Source organism: Scleropages formosus, chromosome 2, assembly GCF_900964775.1.
Source record: "Scleropages formosus chromosome 2, fSclFor1.1, whole genome shotgun sequence".
In the NCBI taxonomy this organism is placed as follows: Eukaryota; Metazoa; Chordata; class Actinopteri; order Osteoglossiformes; family Osteoglossidae; genus Scleropages; species Scleropages formosus.
In genome coordinates, this window is record NC_041807.1 from 37,169,793 (window position 1) to 37,189,915 (window position 20,123).

General features: G+C 48.6%; 1 protein-coding gene across 5 annotated transcripts in view; it reads right to left on the bottom strand.

Annotated features, from left to right (window-relative positions):
• Positions 1–1,516: 1,516 nt before the first annotated feature.
• The window catches only part of prdm16 (PR domain containing 16), a 219,842-nt gene continuing 201,235 nt past the window's right edge, over positions 1,517–20,123 (bottom strand). For 2 of the 5 annotated variants that reach the window (XM_029246835.1, XM_029246831.1), the window contains exons 10-17: positions 19,887–19,971; positions 15,923–16,092; positions 15,320–15,397; positions 9,859–10,028; positions 9,591–9,762; positions 6,611–6,847; positions 5,776–5,950; positions 1,517–3,762 (exon numbers count right to left, since the gene is read on the bottom strand). In XM_029246835.1, coding sequence (XP_029102668.1) covers positions 3,628–3,762; positions 5,776–5,950; positions 6,611–6,847; positions 9,591–9,762; positions 9,859–10,028; positions 15,320–15,397; positions 15,923–16,092; positions 19,887–19,971 — 1,222 coding nt within the window. In that variant the 3' untranslated portion in view covers positions 1,517–3,627. Of the gene's footprint in view, positions 3,763–5,775; positions 5,951–6,610; positions 6,848–9,590; positions 9,763–9,858; positions 10,029–15,319; positions 15,398–15,922; positions 16,093–19,886; positions 19,975–20,123 lie in introns of all 5 variants that reach the window. The other 3 variants (XM_029246832.1, XM_029246830.1, XM_029246834.1) reach the window with 2 other exon arrangements.

The following is a 20,123-nucleotide window of genomic DNA, read 5'->3' on the forward strand; positions in this document are numbered from 1 at the left end:
TCAGTTCCTCTAAAGTACATCTTCAATAATCACAAGCGTCAAAAAAACTGTAATTCCAGATTTTTCATTATTCTACAATCTTTCATTTTTTTCATAATTTCTCTCCCACAAGCATATTGTATGTATTTAATAGCCACCTGCCTGCCCATTGTGTTCTTAAGGCAGTGAAGGACTTGAAGTCTGAAATCTACTAACCTAACCACATGTACAATAAGTGCATCTACAGAGATTTCTTTTTTTATTTTACTCTTTTTAAAATTTTAGATACACAATTCACAAATGGACACCATTATGACTGCTAAACACAAGTCATGCACATTAAGTTTTTTTTTTTTGTTTGTTTTAATAAACATAACAGAGGCGATATACAATTCAGATCCAAAATGAAACAAGCACCATCCATTTTTAAACCCATATATTTTAATGAATTTTCAGACATATGCAACATTTCTTTTAGAATACTATACAGTTTAAAAGAAACCATATTGTTTAGTTTTATATTGTAACAGTGGGGAATAAAATCAATCATGACAAGTTAAAAAATAAAGACTCGGTGACCAGTCCGTTCCTTGGGGGAAACCTAGCAGTGTGATGTTCATGTCAATATTTTTCCACCAACCTACAGCGCGCACTTATTACAGTAGTATGTGACAAGAAGTCGTCTGTGGTGTCACTTGAATTTATTCATCCCGGCACGTCTAGGCATTCTATGAAATACTGCAAAAGTCACGTTATACACCCTTATCTGTAGTCTTCCTAGTGAAGAGATACTACTAGTACCACTGATTGGGCTCCAACACCCAACTAAAGTGGTACAATTCCGCCCCCTGCTGGCATAGTTGTATACTACAGTGCTTCAGTTAATTAAAAAAAAAAAAAAGTAATTCTGCTGGTAGATCACTCACTCATCTTATATCACCCTACATATTACATCACGATTTTTTTTAAAAAAAAAAGTCAGGGTTGTTAAATCAAGGTATTTTTTACAATTCAACCTGGAGTTTTTTTTTCTTCAAACATATGCTTTCAGCTCCTGTCTTCCCATAGAGACTTACTGAGATACAGTAAAGCGAGGTGCAGTTGAATGTTCATATGTCTGGGATAGAAATATACAAACGGGTTTTTGCTTTGCTGGGTACGTTAAAGTCAACCACTTGACCTGTTGAGCGTGTCCTCGACTCCTCTTCTCCGTCAGATACAGCATTCCTGGGCGGTTGTCCCCCCCCCCCCCTGCTTTTCGTCAGTTAAAGTGCTTGTTGAATCCATTTACCCTCCTGAAATTCCCTAACGTGACCAGCATCAGGTAACAGAGCAGATATGTTCGTTAATCCAGCAGCCGATGGTTACACGAATGCTAACTAAGTGCTATTTCTACGCTTCCACACAGACCGGAATGGATCAGTGTCTGGAATGATTCAAAATGCAAATGAACATAACTCAGAATAAGGGTTTTTAAAAAAAATTTTAAAGAGTGATTATGATCTTCACTATATTTCAGAAAACAATGCCCCAGTGGTGTTTTTTTTTTTTTTTTTTTTTTTACGGGTGCGTGGCAAACTAGCAACACGCATGAAGCTGTGGACTTGGCGGGGTTTCTACACACATTCATCATAGACGGGTTCATTTGGGGGCTTCACAGTTCAGTAATGGTGCCACCCAAGGCTTCGGCCCCCAGCGATGTAGCCGGACAGACAGCTGGTTTATCCTGCTGCTGGCACAGGTACCCTGCGGGAGGTCTCTACAGGTCTCTCTCCATTCATAGAGCCCTTGGTGACCTCCACACACACACCTCACATCCAAACCCACTCTGCACCTCAGGCTGAGCTTTACCACTTGTGAGCAGAGACCGGCAGCGGTCAGATATCATTTCCACGACACAGATGACATCCAGTCACCCCAGATTTTAGGTAAAGACTTCACAGCCGCAACGCGAGTATCCTGGTCCTTGTGAAATCTGAACGTTCTTTAACATCATGACTTTGTTTTGTTCTTTCTCACATCCATGTTGAGCTTAAACTTTGTAACTCTTCATTCCAGACTTAAAAATAAAAAAATAAATCTTTGCACAAGTCCTGATTACAGTACAGTGGGGAAAGTGGTTGAACATGTGATGTGACAAAACACAGGAGTCAGCGGTCCATGGAGAGGAGAACATGTTACCCCACTTTGCTGACTCTGGGTCTCTGGATAAGAGCACCCTGAAGGGAAGGGAAGGTCAACGCCTCCTGACCTTAAAACTTTGACCATTACCCCTCCACATGAAAAAAAAGAAAAAAAAAAAAAAAACACTGCATACAAAATAAAACTGCTGAAGGACATCAGGTCAAAGCAAACGGCACAACAAACACTTCAAATAAACATGTGAAGCAGAACTGAGCCTTCAGGTTGCAACAGAATAAAATGATCTGATTTTTGATGTGTCATTAATTTGGCACGTCGGTCTCTGCCCTTCCCGACAGCCTCGGCGCGCGAGATTCACAATCTCGACCACGCACACACCGTTTGGGGATATTTAATTCCTTCAGAACAACAATAACAAAAAGATCCACGTGGGCTAAAAGGGGGTCTTTCCATTCATCACGTTCCTGACCTGACCGAAAATAAATAGAATCAAAACAAAAAGTACAAGGAAGCGATTAGAGAACGACCAGGAACCGTTCGAACGCGAATGATTGTCGGAGAACGGCACGGAAAAGAACGGAACGGGTCATTTGGCACGCGCGCGCGCGCACACACACACGCACACCACGCACTGTGGCCGCGCACGCGCCGGTTACTTTGTACATCATACAACATATCATACAATTTTGGTCCTTCACTAAATAATTATATTAACATTTGAGCACCGCAGTGCCTACAAACGAAACAATACTGCTTATAGAACAAATAGCAAAACGAGGGGGGGAAAAAAGAGAGAAAACGTCGAGAAACTAATTCGAATCGAAGAATGTGCCTTCATAGAAGAATTGTTTCTGCGTTGCGGTGGTGCTAATACCCTAGAGTCGCTGGATGCGTTTCCGGCTCGCAGGCCCTGGGGTTCTCTTCAGTCCTTATATTATTATGGTCTTTATTCTCAATATTAGGATTTAGCTGCTTTTGCTGTTCACACAGAGGCGAGCGAGTGCCAGTGGGCCGAGTGTGTGAACGGCCGGCGGTGCCGGTTCTGACCGCGCTCTTCCGCGGCAGGGTTTCCTCCGCTTCCTCCTCCTCCTCCTCCGAGAGCCACGGCGGTCTGTGGGAGTATCAGGTCATCCGTGTTAGAAGCCGGTTTCGTGCGGCCGTGCTCGTCGGGACAGCCAAAGAGCTTTAGACCCGCACACCCTCACAGCCACGGCTAAACAAGAGGCGGCTCGTTTCCGTTTCCGCTTCCCGCCAGAGTCGGCTTCCGGAATGATCTCAGTGCTGATTGGTTGGTGGGATGAGTAGACCTACCTCTCTCGCTCTATCTCTTTTTCTCTCTCTCGGGTCTCTGGAGCCCCCTGCGTGGGTGGGTGCGTGGTTGCGTGGTTGCGTGGTTGGTTGGGTGGGGTGCGACCGCCCAGTCCCGTTCTGGTTCTACAGTCACTGTCCGCGTTTGTCCCCCGACCCCCGACACCCCCCGCACTGCCCCTCCCCCCCCTCGTCCTCCTAGATGTGGTTGAGTGGGTGGAAGCCGGTGGTCTCCGACGGGCCGCCCCCGATATTCAACCAGGCGTCCAGAGAGTTCTGCGAGGGCGCGTGCAGGGCGTTGTTTTCGGACAGAGACAGCATCATTGCATAAGCCTGCGGGGAGAGCGAAGAAAGAGCCTCGTAACCCCCAACCATCCTAGTGAATATTCATTATAGTATCCATTCATCATGACGTAAAACACGTCTATATCGTCTTTTGTTCAGCGCCGCTCCGGCCCCTCGTCCTAGGAACACAACCGGAACCGGAAGTCTGTTCGTAACTCGTTTGTTCCAAACTCCAGTAGCGCTCACCACAATGGATAAGCGCAATAATGCAAGCTTCCATTGATCTGTTTCCTGCCTGGTTCTATAAAAAAAAACAATGAGTAAAAATGAAAAAAGTAACACGTTTTATTTTAATATTTTAAACTTGGAGTTATGTTAAAATTACTAAATGAAACGTAACTCCTGTTCAGTGCTCATGAACATGAGCAGCGTTCCTCGTCACCGTGAGCTGTGGTCACTGAGGAAGCCAGTGGGATTTAGTGGGTTATGCTTTGACAGAAGCAACAAGAAACAGGCATAAACTGTCAACTTAATAATCATCTTAGGAAAATTTCATATACACAGGTCCAAATTCACTAACAAAATGTATCTTCAACTAGGTTTGCTTGAGACTTTCATGCCTGCAGCTATGTCTCCTCTTAATGATGTAATGCATAAATTATACTTTTGCTGAGATGTACGTTGCCTTGGACAAAAGCATCTGCTAAACGAATAAATGAAAATGTAAATCTTCTGTTTTCCTTAAAAAATCTGAACAGTACATAAAGGCTATTAAAGAGTGTACTAATAAGAAGGCCTCAAAGGCGGTACATTATAGTAATATTTTCAGGTTTTTACGTACAGTCATGCTCCGCTTAACGACTCACTGCATATACGTCGGTGGTCCCGTAAGATTATAATGGAGGTGAAAAATTTTTATCGATTAGTGATGCCGTAGCGCAACGTGTTACTCACGTGTTCGTGGTGGTGCTGCTGTAAACAAACCTACTGCGCTGCCAGTCGTATAAAAGTATAGCACATACAATAATGTACAGTACATATTACTTGATAATGACAATAAACACCTATGTTACTGGTTTATGTATTTACTATACTGTATTTTTTATCATTATTTTACAGTGTACTCTTTCTACTAATAAAAAAGTTTACTGTAAAACAGTATGCTGCGTTATACTGGCAGCAGCATCATAAATCCCGTGTTTACCGCATCTCTTCACTGTATTGAGGCTATACTATCTAGGGTTGTATAAGTATATGTATAAAGGAAGTATACGAGAATGTATCCCCGTCGTTAAGCAACGCATGTCTGTATTATACAGAGAGTGACTTGTTGTTAGTTTTATTTTTATTTTTTATTTAGTTTTAGTTACTTATTTGTATACTTTACCCAGGGTGGGTCTGGCTGCTCTGTGTCAATGTTCTTGTATTGTGACTTCTGGAATTGTTTATTTAATTAAAAAAAAAAAAAAAACAGAAACAAAATCCACAAAAAAAACAGACCCCTCCTCTGTTTGCCGTCTATCAGCAGGTCACGTTTGCGCAGAGAAATTCAAGTAGATAGATGAGTTACAATGGCAGTAAAAAATAAACAAATCAACTGGAGAATTTCTGAATCTTTGAAAATTTGCAGCTCATAACATGAGGAAGCAGCATATTTCAGCATGTTTCTTTGAGGCGTTGTACAAAAAAGGAGGACAGGGAACCAGAGAGAGTTAATTTCTAACGGAGCCGGAGACAGATATTAATCAGGTTAGTAGGTCAAGGCGGGGAAGTCCTAGGCATCCTATTTATTACATCTGTGCAGTCAACCCGGGTCTCAGTCACACAGCGTCGCTGTGTTTCCGTGGAGACCGACTGCACCCCCCGGGGGTCGTCTGAACCACTCTCTGTGTTATTTACACTCATCAGAAACTCATGTTTTCCACACGGTCTGCTCTTCTGGACAGGTGTTGCCTGTGCCGTTCCGGATCTCTCTACGAGGCGAGTGTGTGCCTTCGTTTGCGCGGTGCTGAATGTCCAGTGGGCTGCAGGGCGTCACCCCCCCGGCAACCGGCCACGTACCTGGGTTTTAGCCTGCCTGTACAGCGTCTCTTTCAGCGCCTCCGACTCTAGGGAGGTGTTAAAAATGTCTTTAACGTCAAAGGGCTCTTCAGCGGCTTTATGGAGATCCAGGCCCTTGGCGAAGCCCGGGATGGGCTCCAGGTCTAAGAGGCCTGCATCCTCCTCCTCAATACACCTGCACCGGGAACGGGGGGTGGGGTGGGAGAATAAGGGGGTGGAGGTGGAGGAGGGGTGACCTTAGGGTTAGCTCAGGACCCAACACACCTCCTCCCCCGCACACACGCACAACGTTCATGGGCTGACCTCTCTGCGCATGCACGGGTGGGGTGGGATGGGGGGTGGGATGGGGGGTGCGGGCCACACAGAGCAACACAGCACTGCGGGATGCAGGTGGTTCCGGATCCGGGGAGGGGAGTAGCGCATGCTGGATTGGGTTTGGTCACGCAGCTCTGACGTTGCCGACGGCAACAGCGATGCTTCGCTTTCTCTCGTTCCCGAAGGATCGGTTATATGCCCCAGAAGTACAATGGCGTCTCGGGGGGGCGGAGAATGAGATGAGATGGGGAGGGAACACCGGATACTGTGCGCCGTCGGCATGCGACACGCTCCGCACGGCTGCCCGAGGAGCTCAGCTAAACCGGGTGTGACGGGCGCCTTCAAAACACACGAACACGCGTGTGTTCGTGGAACGGTTGAGCGGGGGAGCTGCTGTTAGTGCGGTTAGTTTGTGGGCTGCGCTCACAGCACACAGGATGGCCGTGCAGAGGGAGGCGACGGCGGCATGTGGCGTCACGTGACGTGCAGTACCACACCCTGCAGCGCGGGGGCGCCTCACCTCCGGGTGTGGTCGTAGGCCATGGAGAGAGGCCCGGGCTCCTCCTCGTCTTCGTAAGAGCTGCGTGGGGCGGGGGCCGGAGACACGACCTCGTCCTGGGATTTCTCCGTCAGGCTTCCATCCTCGTCTTCGTCGTCTCCCTCCAGCTCGTCGTCGTCCTCCTCGGCGCCTCCGCTGCTCAGCTTGGCTCGCGAGAGGGCGTGGCTCTGGGTGCGGTCCTCCTCCGGAACATCAGGCCTGGGAGGGCAGGGGCAAGACGGGTCAGGAAGGTTTGGGCACGGGTTCAAGCGTGTGGAGTTTGCAAGTTCTCCTCGTCCTGGAGCAATTTTCCTCCAGGTGCTCTGGTTTCCTCCCACAGTACAAAGACATGTGTTTCAGGCGAACTGGTGACAGCCCGTATGTGTGCGCCTGTGTGCGTGTGTGTGTGTGTTACATTGCTCTGTTATGTGTGGATAGATTGATAATTATCACTAGCCTCAGTACAGTGTCTAAAACACAGTACATTACCTTGGACAAAGGAGTCAGCTAAATATAATTTAACAATTTGTATCAATAATCCTCATATGTCCAGACTAATATGGGGGGGGGGACATTCCAGTGTGTCACATATGTGACTTTTTCCTTCGCTTTTCCTTCGACAGGACACCTGTGCGGAACAGCACGTGGGCAGGAGGCTGGTGCACGAAACTACTATTTATGAGCGTTGTGAGCCTAAAAATCACTGCAGATATTTAAATGAAGTGATATTTTCAAGAATTTGTGTTTCACTTTGCATTTTTTTTCAGATTTTTGGAGAATATTAACATAATATGTGGATATATCAGTAATTTCTATATGTTGCTGTGACCCAATGCTGTTCTGTTCTGAATGAATAAATAAAAGCATTATTATTATTTTTTATTAACAACAACACCAATAATAATAATAATAATAATAATAATAATATGCATTACAGACTGTCTGGTCATTCCAGGGGAGAAAAATATTTTAAAAATATGTCGATATAATTGCAGTTTCTTTGTGTACTGCTTATGTCTCTTTATGTTGCTGATCCAGTGCTGCTCTGTTGTTGATCAGTCAGTTAAACACCAAAGATAAAAAAAAGAATAATAATAGGAATGATGTGATGCACTGGACCGTCCCGTCCGTCCAATATCTGTCCACCCTGACTCTGGTCGTGCCATAATAACAATAACTTCCATAATAATCCTGCAAGCTTCGAGCCCCATTCCTACGGTGAATCTCGGTGAGGGGGGGGGGGCTGCAGAGGGAGGCCTGCTCTGCAAACAGGCTGTCAACACACACTATTATGAGCCCCCCCCACCAACTTTTTCCAGGGCAGCTTCAAAGTTAATGATGTCATTTCCTGGGGTGAATTTGCCGCGCAGAGAGACATTTATCAAACGGGACTCGAACTGGCGCTCGGGCGGCTCTCCGTTTCCCGTCCAGATGAGATGTCAGGTAATGGGGGGGAGGGGTGCCCTGTTCTGCGGGGGTGGGGTAGGGGGACCTGCGTTTTGTCACGCAGTCTAAACACGTCAGGCGCGTGTTTGGCTCAGCGGGGCCTGTCTGTGTCTCTCGCAGATAAATGCCCTTCTGTGACGTCTCTCCCGCTTCCCCCCTTCCACCCTAGGGACGGGACCTGCCAGCCTGGGTCTGCTCCATCGCTGTCTCCGTCTGTTACCGAGGTGGGGGGGACGTGACAGTCATCCGCCGTCCTGCCCAGGGAGCCATCGCCTCGGCCCTCTCCTCATGCGCACACACGTCGTCGCGCAGAAACACACATAGCCTCAGAGGTTTGTCTCCGATCACCTGCCTTATTTAAATGGCTCTGCTGGAACAGGGGTGGGACTAAGGGGGCGGGGCTAAGGGGACGGGGCCTTTCAGCACGAGCCACTGCCGCGCAGACAGAAAGCAGAGCACTTTGCTAAATTACGGATATTAAAACGCCAATCTGGCTCGTCTTGGACTCGGGCGCGATATTGATCCCAGACGGCGGGGTCGGGGGGGTGGGTGCTTCGCTGTCAACGCAGCCTTTCATGAGGGATGACGGCGGGAGGAGCGGTCTGAACCGGAGGACCATTCCTGCAACAGGCAAGGTGATCGCTGGTTTAGCGATGAGTGTTGGAGGAGAGTGTCGACGTGTGGGGGAGTTTGGCCTGGTCTCAACGTGCGGTAAATCGGGTCCAAAACGTCCAGCCACTCCTGTTGGACTTCACAGTGCTGTACATCATTGGGCAGGAGCCTCCAAAACAGAGGCCCTACCTGACCTGCACCACAGTAAATCGATAAAACAAACAGAACCCGACCTGGACTATGGTGAATCAATAAAACAGACAAAACCCAGCCTGGAACATGGTAAATCAATCAGAAAAACCCAGAACCTGACCTGGAGCATGGTAAATCAATAAAACACAGACAGAACCCTAACCTGGATCACATTAAATTAATCAAACACGCACAGAACCCGACCTGGACCATGGTAAATGGACCCAGCCTGGAACACAGTAAATCAATCGAAAGCACACAGAACCAAATCCGGACCACGGTAAATCAATAATATGTAGCAAACTGACAGTGTGAAGACATGAAACAAATAAAACCTACCTGATGTCAACAAGTGACTAAAACACAGAACACACACACACCTTGTGACCACGTGGTACGAACTTCTCGGTCACACTGTCCCCTGTGCTACGGACCCACGCTCAGCGAGTGAAAAGGGGGGGTCCATCAGCTGAAGCCCCCCGGAGGAGCTGGGACAAAACACAGGACCCACCAGCGTGGTTCCCCTCGACCGCACCTAGGGGGCGCTCTACAGTGACACCTGCCTGCTTTGCGCAGCACAGGATTCACAGTGCTGTATCCTGAGCACCTGTGTGTATGTGTGTGTGTGTGTGTGTGTGTGTGTGCGTGTGTGTGTGTGTGTGGGATGAAAGCCCCTTTGTCCTCACAGCTAACCAGGCGGAGCCCAAACTACCTTTTATCGGTGGAGCTGGAGGCTTGGTTCAGCTCGCTGTTGGAAATGAAGTTGCGGATCTCGGAAAAGTAGGAGTCCTCCTTCTCATCCAAAAGTGCGTGATTGTCCGGCTCCGAGGTCGGAGACGAGATGTTCGTTCCCAGGTTCGACAGGATCCCCGAATGCTGACTCACTGCAAACACGAGAGACGCGTTTAACGCCCGTCCGTCCGCCCGGCGCACCGTTTCAACTGCTTCCGGGTGCGGCCAGCAGGGGGCAGCGCGCGCACCTGGGATGTTCTCGTGCTCGTGCTTCTTGAGGTGGCGGTCGAGGTTGGTCTGCTGGCCGAAGCAGCGGTTGCACAGGTGACACTTGAAGGGCTTCTCCTTGTTGTGGATGTTGCGCACGTGGCGCTGGAGGTTCGAGGAGATGCTGAACGACCGGTCACAGTATTTACATCTGCAGGGAGGGAGGGAGAGCGGGAGAGGAGTGAGGGGGCAATGAGGGGGCGACGCGGTAGGCCTGAGGCCGGAGGGGCCCGCAGGGGGCCGTAGGGGCCGGAGAGGGCTCTAAATGAGGGCCCTGTTGCGCTGTGTAAACACTAATCACGGAGCCCAGAGCGCTCAGTGTAAACACCGTGGCCACACTGCTGTTGATCTTGTTCTTCTCACTGGACACATTTGTCACCGGCGCACTGACACACAAAGAATTCTGCCGTCCGCGAGCAGAGAAATGAGATCCAGCCCCTGGACGGCAAACAGTGCCCTCTTTTTTAACCCCCCCCCCCCGTCCCATCCCCGGAGAGCCGCTATTGAAAAAAACAGATGGAGGGCCGGCGTGTGAGAAAGAGCCACGGATGCGGCCCAGGGGGGTCCAGAGAGAGTCCCACTGTGGAAGGCATCCCCGCGGCTTCAGGACGCGACCATGGCTTCGCTATCGGGAAACGACACACCAGAAGTCAAACAAACACCAAGCGAGTCTGACGGCGCATGTTCGTTGCTCTCAAAAAATGTTTTCACCCTCATCGAACACATGATTCCCCCCCATTCTGAATCAATTAATAACAAGGGGCAGCAAGTGGCATAGTGGTTAGAACAGTCATCTTGTAGTGAAATGACTAAGCTTCAAATCCTCCTTAGTACCCTGGATCAAGGTATTTACCTTGAAATGAAACAGTAAAAATTACCCAGATGAACAAAAGGGTAAAGCAGAGTAAGTGGGCGGCACAGCGAGTAGCGCTAACGTCTCACAGCACCTGGGTGGTGTAAGTGGATGTGGGTTCGATCCCCACTCAGTCTGTGTGGAGTTTGCATGTTCTCCCCATGTGCTCTGGTTTCCTCCCACACTCCAAAGACATGCTGTTCAGGTTCCCCCATAGTGTGTGCGTGTGTTCCACTGATGCATGGATGAGTGACCCAGTGTAAGTAGTGTATCTAGCAGTGTAAGTCACCGTGGTGAATAAGGTGTGTGGGCTCATAACACTACATAGAGTTTGCTGAAAGTTGCTTTAGAGAAACGTGTCTGATAAATACATGTAAATAAGTTGTTATATAAATATTGACAGTTATTCATTTGGCTAATCCATATGAGTGTAAGTCACCTAAGATAATAGTGTTAGCTAAATGAGTTATAATAATAATAATAATAATAATAATAATAAATAAGGCAAAAGGTAGCATAGTGGTTTTTAGTCGCTGACTCAGTGGTTGAGATTTCAAATCCCACCTCTTGCTGTACTAACCTTGATCAAGGCACTTATCCAGAATTTTCCCAGTGAAATCTACTCTGATGCATAAATGGGTGAAAACACAGTAAAGGCTTTGGAGAGAAGAGTCAGCAAAATACTGTAAATGAATGTAAATACCGAAGCGGTCCGTGTGGACGCCCCCGTGTGGCAGCACCGTGCCATCGCCGCGCGACCGTGTTGCGTCTGCTGTCCGCAGCGCAGCCGTTCCCTCCTTTTTGGGCAAACGGACATTAAACACAATCGTCTGTCTGTGTCGTTCCTGCAAACGCTCTCCAGGTGACAGGGCAAAAAAAAGGAAAAAAAAAAAGAGCGTAGCTGGTTTCCATCGATACCAAACAAATAAGCAGGTCAGACACGAAATTCACTTGGACAAGCGTTTAAGAAAACACGTCTTGAAAACATCTGGGGCGAAACAGGCGGCAGGGATGGAAAATAACATCTCGCTTAAATGAGAAGAAAAATCCTTTTTTGGTGCTGAGAGCAAATGATGCCCTGGATGGAGCAGCGAGTGTCTGGAAACGGAGAGTTGGGCGGCCTGCTGGTCCCCGGTATCACACACATATGATGTGATATTGATCGGGGGGGTTCTGCACATTAACACTGCAGGAAAAGCCAAATCATTCGCCAAGACCCCCCAAAAGCGCCAAAAAATAATCATATGCATCACTGAAATGATTCATGCAGCTGATTATTTTGTCCGACGTGATTTACAGTGTTACAGCGTACTGAGCTACTTAGGACTATCTACCCATTTATACAGCAGGGTAATTTTTACTGTATCAATTTAGGGTAAGCATTTGATAAAGAGTAGTACAGCAGGAGGTGGGATTCGTACCCGGGCCCTTGTGTTACAAAGTGACAGCTCAAGCTATGATGCCACCTGCTGCACAAATAATAACCAAGACGTAGCGTTTTGCATTTGATCATTAATGTTTCCTTTAAGGCAGTTTTATTGTTATTATGTATTGTTTTATGTGACTTACAGTTAGGTTTGAACACTAAGCTGTTTGCATTGGTTGGGTCATTTTTCAGTGTTATGCAGTTGGGTCATTTTTACTGTATCATTTCAGGATAAGTGGCTTAATCAAAGATACTACAGTAGGAGCAGGGATTCGAACCCAGATCCTTCAGTTGCAGGGCAACAGCTGTAAGTGTTAAGTTCTTATCCACAGAGATGAACAGCTGTCTGGGAAAACCAAGTTCAAGCATGGACCGATACATGACCTCCTTTGGCCTCGCCGGTGCACCACTGACCCCCCTGGACAGCGGTCTTTTGTTGGGCAACCGGGTACCCGGTGGTTCCTCCTGCACCCGTCCTGCAGCAGTGCCGCTTTTCAGCACTAATTGCTTTGGGAAAAGAGCTCGTCATCAGGAGGCGGGGGCCTCTTTCAAGTCCCGCCGCCCCCCTCCGCCGAGCGCTCGCGCAGTTTCCAGACTCAGCGCATCACGGTTCACGTACAGCGCTGAAACACGCAAAAGATTTTTTTTAAGCACTGATTTTTTTTTTTTGTTTATTTTTATTAGGGTGTCCAAGGGGACTTGAAATTACTCCATCATCTAGGCCTTTTTTTTTTTTTTCAATTTCAAGGACCGTACATGGTGCGTAACCATCTGAATGGGGTCTTTCACTGGTCATCCCGAGTCGGCCAATTTCGGCACAGCCGAGCCAGATAGCATCTCCTGCGGTGAAACAGGCTGCTACAATGAACCGTGGAGGGGTTTCAAACAGGCCCCAGCCTCACCCTGCCCCCACCCAGCCTCTCTGCCTCAAAGTGGTGCAGATAATAATGTCTGCTATTCGTTAGGTTAAATTGTCCCTAAATGAGCTAATCAGAGGGTTGTTAAGAGCGGGCTGAGCGCACAGCGACCCGGTGCCCCGAGGTTTGCTCGGCGGCGTCCGCAGCCTCGCCGCGATAGGCATCGGGAGCGCTCTGAGCAGCTCGCGTCTTGCACGGTCAGCGTACCCGCGTACGAAACCGCGGTGCTCATGTAGGGTAAGCGAGGTAACGGTACGCCCGTCTGGGGTTTACGCAACGCAAAACGTGACTGCTGACATTCTGGGGTAATCAGAGATGAGGGCATGTGTTCTGATTCACATTTACATTTATTCATTTAGCTGATGTTTTTATGCAAAATTACTTTGAGTGATTTACCCATTTATACAGTGGGGTAATTTTTTAAGAAGTGCATTAATTCAGGGTACGTTGATTGATGGTACTATAGCAGGAGAGGAGATTTGAACCTGTGCTCTTTGAGTCCAAAGGCAGCAACTCTAGCCACCGTGCCCCAGTTCATGCTTAAAGTGGTCAGCTCCACTGTGTGACAAAGTAGTACTTAGCTACTATAGTACCATCTATATGTATAAAAGAGAAAAGGGTCGTGACACCACAGAGACAGAGGAAGCCCACCGGGAAAAGAGGATCGCAATATTTAGCAGGTGCGGTCATGTCGAATGATATTAAGCGTTCCAATAGGCCACTGAACCTTCCTTAATTCACTAGAATCATGATGCGGGTCCAGCTGGTAGTAAGAAAGACACTTGAATCAACTACACATTTGTGGAGGGAACTTCTGGTGTGGACCACAGCAGTAAGATACATTTCCCTGGCTAATATGTAACAATAATTAACATCTTTTATTTTTGTATGACGCATATCCACACAGGTCCCCTGTGGCCTGAGCAGAATGGCCAGGAGGGGTCGGTAGGCAGAGGTACTTGGACCTCCAGAAGCTTGTTTTTCTATTATTTGGGGGTTCTTTTGTTTTCCTCTCCTCACCTGTCAACTGGTTTACTCCATAGTTAACTATACCTGTAATCACTGTAATACTGGATCATTTACAGTATATTTGTTCCATGCTCTGTGTCACTCTGCTAAGAAGAGCGCTCTATAAAAACCTATTAAACTTGGGCATTCACAGTGATGTGGAGGTGGACAAATTAAACGTTTTTTGTTTAATAACTTTTAGAATAGTTGAACGAACCCCTTTCCCGTATCCTCAAGGTCCCCGGGACGGCCGCCCATTTAAAATGCGGCTGAGATGTCCTTTTGCATACTTCTACATGCACATTTTTGCGTGTTCAACATAAAATTTAGTTTTAGTTTTTATGCATCGGCTCTGGAGACGGAAATAAAAGCAGGGAAAGTTTGGACACATGGAGTCTGCCTTTCTACCCTCCCCTGAGCCCCCATGAGGAAGCGTTTCCCTTCCGATGCTGCCACCGAACGCTTGCTGAGTGTAACCGAGTGTAATCCAGTCTAAACTGAGTCTTCGTCTTCTAGCCGTGTGTAGAGCGTGAGCTCCCCCGCCCTGCCGCTCCCCTGTCCAGTTTGCTCTCCTCCACCCTCCAGCACTCCCCTGTCCAGAACTTACTTCATCATGACAGATTGCTTCTGGAAAACCTGGGGAGCCCAGGAGCAGGGATGAGGGTGTGTGCGAACATGTCTATGTGTGTGTGTGTGTGTGTGCAGTGGTGGGCGAGTTTCAAAGTGCTGGATCCCCCCCCCCCCCCCAAGAGCTGCCCTGTCAAAAGTGCGCTGACGTTGGCCATCGCGGCCCGCTGGCCGCCCCCCTCGCCCACGAGCGCATCTGGTGGGGAGCCGAATCAATGATAATTAACGGGGCCCATAAGCGAAGTGCACGTGGGGGGGGGTGGGCTCCTCTGGGTGCTATTACAGCCCAACATTGTCCAGAGCCGGCTCCCCGGCTCGGTCACATCTGCACAGACAGAATCAATCTTCCTCCTCTTTCGCTCGCGCCCTCGCCTCTGGCGCGGGACACTCGGCTGGGCCGCGTATCGTGTGTTGTGTATATGTAAACAGAAAGGGCGTATTTATCCTGTTCCGTGCCTTCTGCGTGCGGAATCCGGGCCGAGCCAAGGAAGCGACTCGAGTGCGTTTTCGGCGGCCCGACGAACGCCGGAGCGGAGACGAACGGGGCAGGAAGGCGCGAGGGTGGCCGTGCGGCGCGAGGGAGCGCGTTGTTTCCGTTGGACGCCCCTTACCTGTAAGGCTGCTCCCCTGTGTGCGTCCGCAAGTGCCTGGTGAGATTAGCCGACCTGGGAAAGATTTTCCCACAGTACCTGTGGGCAGAAAGCACAGGGCCATTTCCACTTTTACACATAATCCTAACCAGACGCGAATTATAATCAACATACATTTTCTCCCCTCAAATTATGCCTTTTTTTTCATGCTTTGCTTTGAGTCGTTTGTCATTTCCTGCGCAGTTCTTTTGAAATGAGAACCCCCGCCCCCCCCTTACACTTAATCTGAGTGGACAAAGTTAATGAAGTAACTCCCTCTCCGCCAGGTTTCGGCGAGGGTGGCTTTCCGCGTGACGAATGCGGCGCTCGACACGTTCATGTTAATGAAACTGCCCCCATTCGGGGAAATGTGGTGTTCTCAGTGGTGCAGATAGAACTTCTACAGCCTTTTTCCAATGTTTCCCATCATCCCGCCCAAAAAATATATATATATCCACACACACATATAAATATACGTATGCTGTTCATCATTCGGTGAGCAGTTCACTGTTCAACCAGTAGAAGGCAGCAATCCCATGTTAATCATGAAGCTCAGCGTAAGGGACCCCCCCCACAGTACCGTACCTGCAGGTGTAACGTTCCTTGCCTTTGCGCAGGATGGCGTCTGGGAGCGAGGGGGGTGGGGAACGGAAGCTGAACAGTGGGTGAGAAGAGTGCGCCAGGGAGCCCGGGCCATCCAGCTTCAGGGGGTTGAAGCTGTCCAGCTTTTCCGTCATGTTCTCCATGGCAGACATCTGAGGGAGGGAGAGGAACTGGTGGGTGGTTTGGATGCAGATGCCACTCTGTGGCAGGTTCACATCCCACAAGAGGCAACGGCGGTGTACCCTTGAACTGGTTACCTCCCCAGAACACTTTTGACAAAGACTCAGTTGTGCAGACGGCGCAGGAATGGGATTACTGAATGCTGAGTACAGTCACAAACAAGTGTGCACGTTCAGCTCTGGATTTCACATTCAAAGTCATTCTTAATAATACAGTAAGTTATAATAAACCCTATTTGGTATGTGCATAAAGTTGTTCCAGGCCCCAAACTAACTGTCTGACAGGTACACAGTAAAACCACAATTATGAACACAGTGTTTACCAAGAGGATAAAGAACTGACTGGTGGGGTAGTGGATGGAGACAGTTGTCTGCTTACTCAGTGCTGATACAAACTAGATGGGGATGGCTGTCTGAGTGTTGGCAGAACAGTAGACGGAGATGATTGTGTGCTTGAAAAATGTTGGTAGAACAGTAGATGGAGATGGTTGAGTGTTGATAGAACAGAAGCTGGAGATGATTGTGTGCTTGAACTGTGTTGGTAGAACAGTAGATGGAGATGGTTGTCTGACTTGATGGAACAGTAGATGGAGATGGTTGAGTGTTGATAGAACAGAAGCTGGAGATGATTGTGTGCTTGAACTGTGTTGGTAGAACAGTAGATGGAGATGGTTGTCTGAGTGTTGGTAGAACAGTAGATGGAGATGATTGTGTGCTTGAACTGTGTTGGTAGAACAGTAGATGGAGATGGTTGTCTGAGTGTTGGTACAACTCTATATGGAGATGGTTGTTTGCTCAAACAGTGTTGGTAGAACAGTAGATGGAGATGGTTGTGTTCAGTCTCCGTGTTAGATGTACAGTAGACGGAGCTAGTTGCGGCTGTGCTCGCTGATGGGGTGGGCAGAGCAACATGAGGACCCCGTGCCAGCTGGCCCTGCCTGCAGCGGAGCACAATGACGAGGTGGTCGGCTCTCCCCGAGCGGCGCGGTCATTGCATCACTCCGGAACGAGTGCGAAGCAGGAGGAAGTTGTATATCAGAAGGTCAGCTCTCGATTGTGCTGCTGGGAGTCACCTCCCTGACCTATCGCACGTTCACACAGCAACTCGAGTGGCCCCTGGGGAACAGCGGCAGTCGGGGACTTTGTTCCCAAGCCGTCTCTCAGAGAAGCCACCGCAGCCATCCTGAAAGAGCCATTGAGCGCCGTGCGTGGACCATACAATATAGTTTAAGATACCCCTTGCTGATACTGCTTCCCCGACAGGCTGGGAACAAACGTCTGGCCGAGCACCCGGCTGCCAAAAACATCTTACATCCTTCCTGCTTTGGAATATGCTGCGGCATGGAGACAGACATGCCGTCTCATTTTATTTATTCATGTCTGAACCGTGTCTTAATTTCACAGCCTGGCTGATTAGCGAAGCCATTGTGCTATGATCACTCCCCGCCTTCGTGATCGCTTTCAGTTCGTGCTTTATAACCTTTACAAACTCGTGGCCAGGAGAAAAGGGAGGGAGAGAGAGAGAGCGAGAGAGAGGGAGAAACCGCTTCAGGTTTAACCTTGACATTTTCCACTGTTTCGCGGCATCGAGACGTCCTCCAGGACATGGATGAGAGGGTCCTATTGACAGATCGCCTTACAAAACAAACACCTCTGACTCAGCTCCGGGGGACACTTGACATAAAAAAGATGTCGTTGGGAAAAGGCCCACATCATCGGGAGACTCGCCAGTGAAGGATTCCGCCACAGGACTGACCCTGGGGGCGGGGGGGGGGGGGGGGGGGGTCCAGGCAGGTGGGCCTTGTCGTGTCGGCACTGTCACAGCCCGGAGTCCTGTCGATACCAGCTGTCCCCATGCCACCCAGACGTGATGGGGGGGGGGGGGGGGGCTATTGATAGAGCACCAGATTTCCAGGTCAGATAAAGCTTGTTCCCAACAAGAGCCCCTATTCTCCAAGAACACAAACACAGGATGTCCCTGATGGACAAGCCGGCATTATCTAGCCAGCCAGGGAAGAAAAATTATAGGAAGTTGTTAGCTCTCCGCTCCAACAGAAGCAGCGTGGAGAAACAATGCCATGACTAAGTTTAGCAGTACGGAGTGGTCCGTGGGATAGAGCGCGCTAATTCTCGAGCTTATTACTACGAGCATTGTCATTATTGACATCGCTATTCCAACGCGGTGAGGGTGTGGATGAAAGCTGGCTGTTCTTCTCCGCCGCAAATAACTGGCAATGCTGTTCTTGAGAGCGAGAAGCAGAACTCCGTTGGACAGTTTTCTGGAAAATTTCGTACCAAATAGTGCAGTGTTTAAAAAAAAAAAAAAAAAAAAAAGTTGATGGAAAGTGTTGTAAAGTGCTTAAAAATAAATATGCACATTAGCTCATTATTAGAAATTAATTGCCTGTAAAATGAGTCCAATAATGTCAGACATGAACGGTTCCCAGGCCTGTTGTCCACGACGGTTATTTTAAAGGTCTCTCTTTACATGCGATAGGATGTTACCTCTTCAGTGTGATGACAGGGATGCATTGGATCCCATCAGGCCATTCAGCCAGTGAAATGGTGGTATTTGTGATGATTTCTATTGGTCTCTGTTGGAGTGCTGGTCTGGATCGGTTGTTACCAGTTTGTGCAGGACAGTTGATTTGAAATGGATAAAATGAGTCAGTGTCTGTTTGTCTTGGTCTTTCTTGGGCCTTGCTGACTGATGTTAAGGGGTGGCTGGTGGCGTCGTGGTTGGCGCGGCTGACTTTGGCTCCGCAGGTTGCTGGTTTGATCCCTGCGTCTAGCTGTAGTGCCCTTGAGCAAGGAGCTTACCCTGCAATTGCTCCAGTACTTTTGCCCGGCTGAGTGACTAGTTGTGGCCCTGCGATAGACTGGCGTCCCACCCAGGGTGTGTCCCCCCCTTCAGCCTTGTGCCCAGTGTCTCCGGTCCAGGCTCTGGCTTGCCGCGACCCCGCTTGGGATAAGCGGTTACTGGAATTGGTGGGTTGATCGATGTCAAAAAGTGTTATGTTGGGTGCTGGTTTGTGCTGAACTGTGTTTGAAACTTCATGTTGATATGTCTTGATGTGTTGATCCATACTGGATGCTGTTGGCTGATGTTGATGTGTCCTGGTTTATGTTAGTCAATATAAATCTGTGTTGTTATTATTCTTCAGTGGTGATGAGTTGTAGCATGCATTGGCCAGTGATGGTTTGTGTTGATCTGGGTTGAGTTTTGTTGGATGGCATCGATGTGTCTTGGTTCTCTGCTGTCTCGTTTTGGCCTCCGTTGGATGGTGTTGATATGTATTGGTTGAGGTTGATCTCTGTTGATGTATCTTGTTCTCTGTTGGTTGTTCGGTATAGATCTGTATTGGTGGTTGTACGGTGGGTCTGGGGTTCGAGTCCTTCTTGGGGTGCCTTGTGGTGGACTGGCACCCCCTCCCCCTCCAGCCTTGTACCCTATGTTGCCGGGTTAGGCTCCAGTTCGCTGCAACTCCGCTTGGGACAAGCGGTTATGGACAGTGTGTGTGTGTGTGTGTGTGGTGGTGGTGGTGGTGGTGGTGTTGGTGGTGGTGGTTGCACTGTATATTTCTGCTGATGTTCTTAGCCCGCATTGGTTGCTGTTTTTTGGTGTTGATGAGTTTTGGTCAGTGTTGACACATCTTGACTTGTGTTGGGTGCTGTTGCCCTGTATTGACTTGTACTGGCTCTTGTTGGTCTCTGTTAGCTCCTGTTCATCTGTTTTAATCGGTACAAATGTTGAGCTTCTGTCTTACCTGAGGGTGAAAGAGCAGCGGAGAAGGCCTCAGATACTTCTCCTTAAGAGCTCCCACTGGGTCAATCAGTTTCCTCTTCTCCACCCTGCTGGACAACAGGACAAAGGGTTACGTACGAAGGTCAGAGGCTAGACCACCCTCTCATGGCACAACTTTGAGAAGACGGGGACGTCCACACACCTCTACACAAAACAAACCCTATGCTACTTGCACCGCTTTTCTTAACAAAGGTAACCT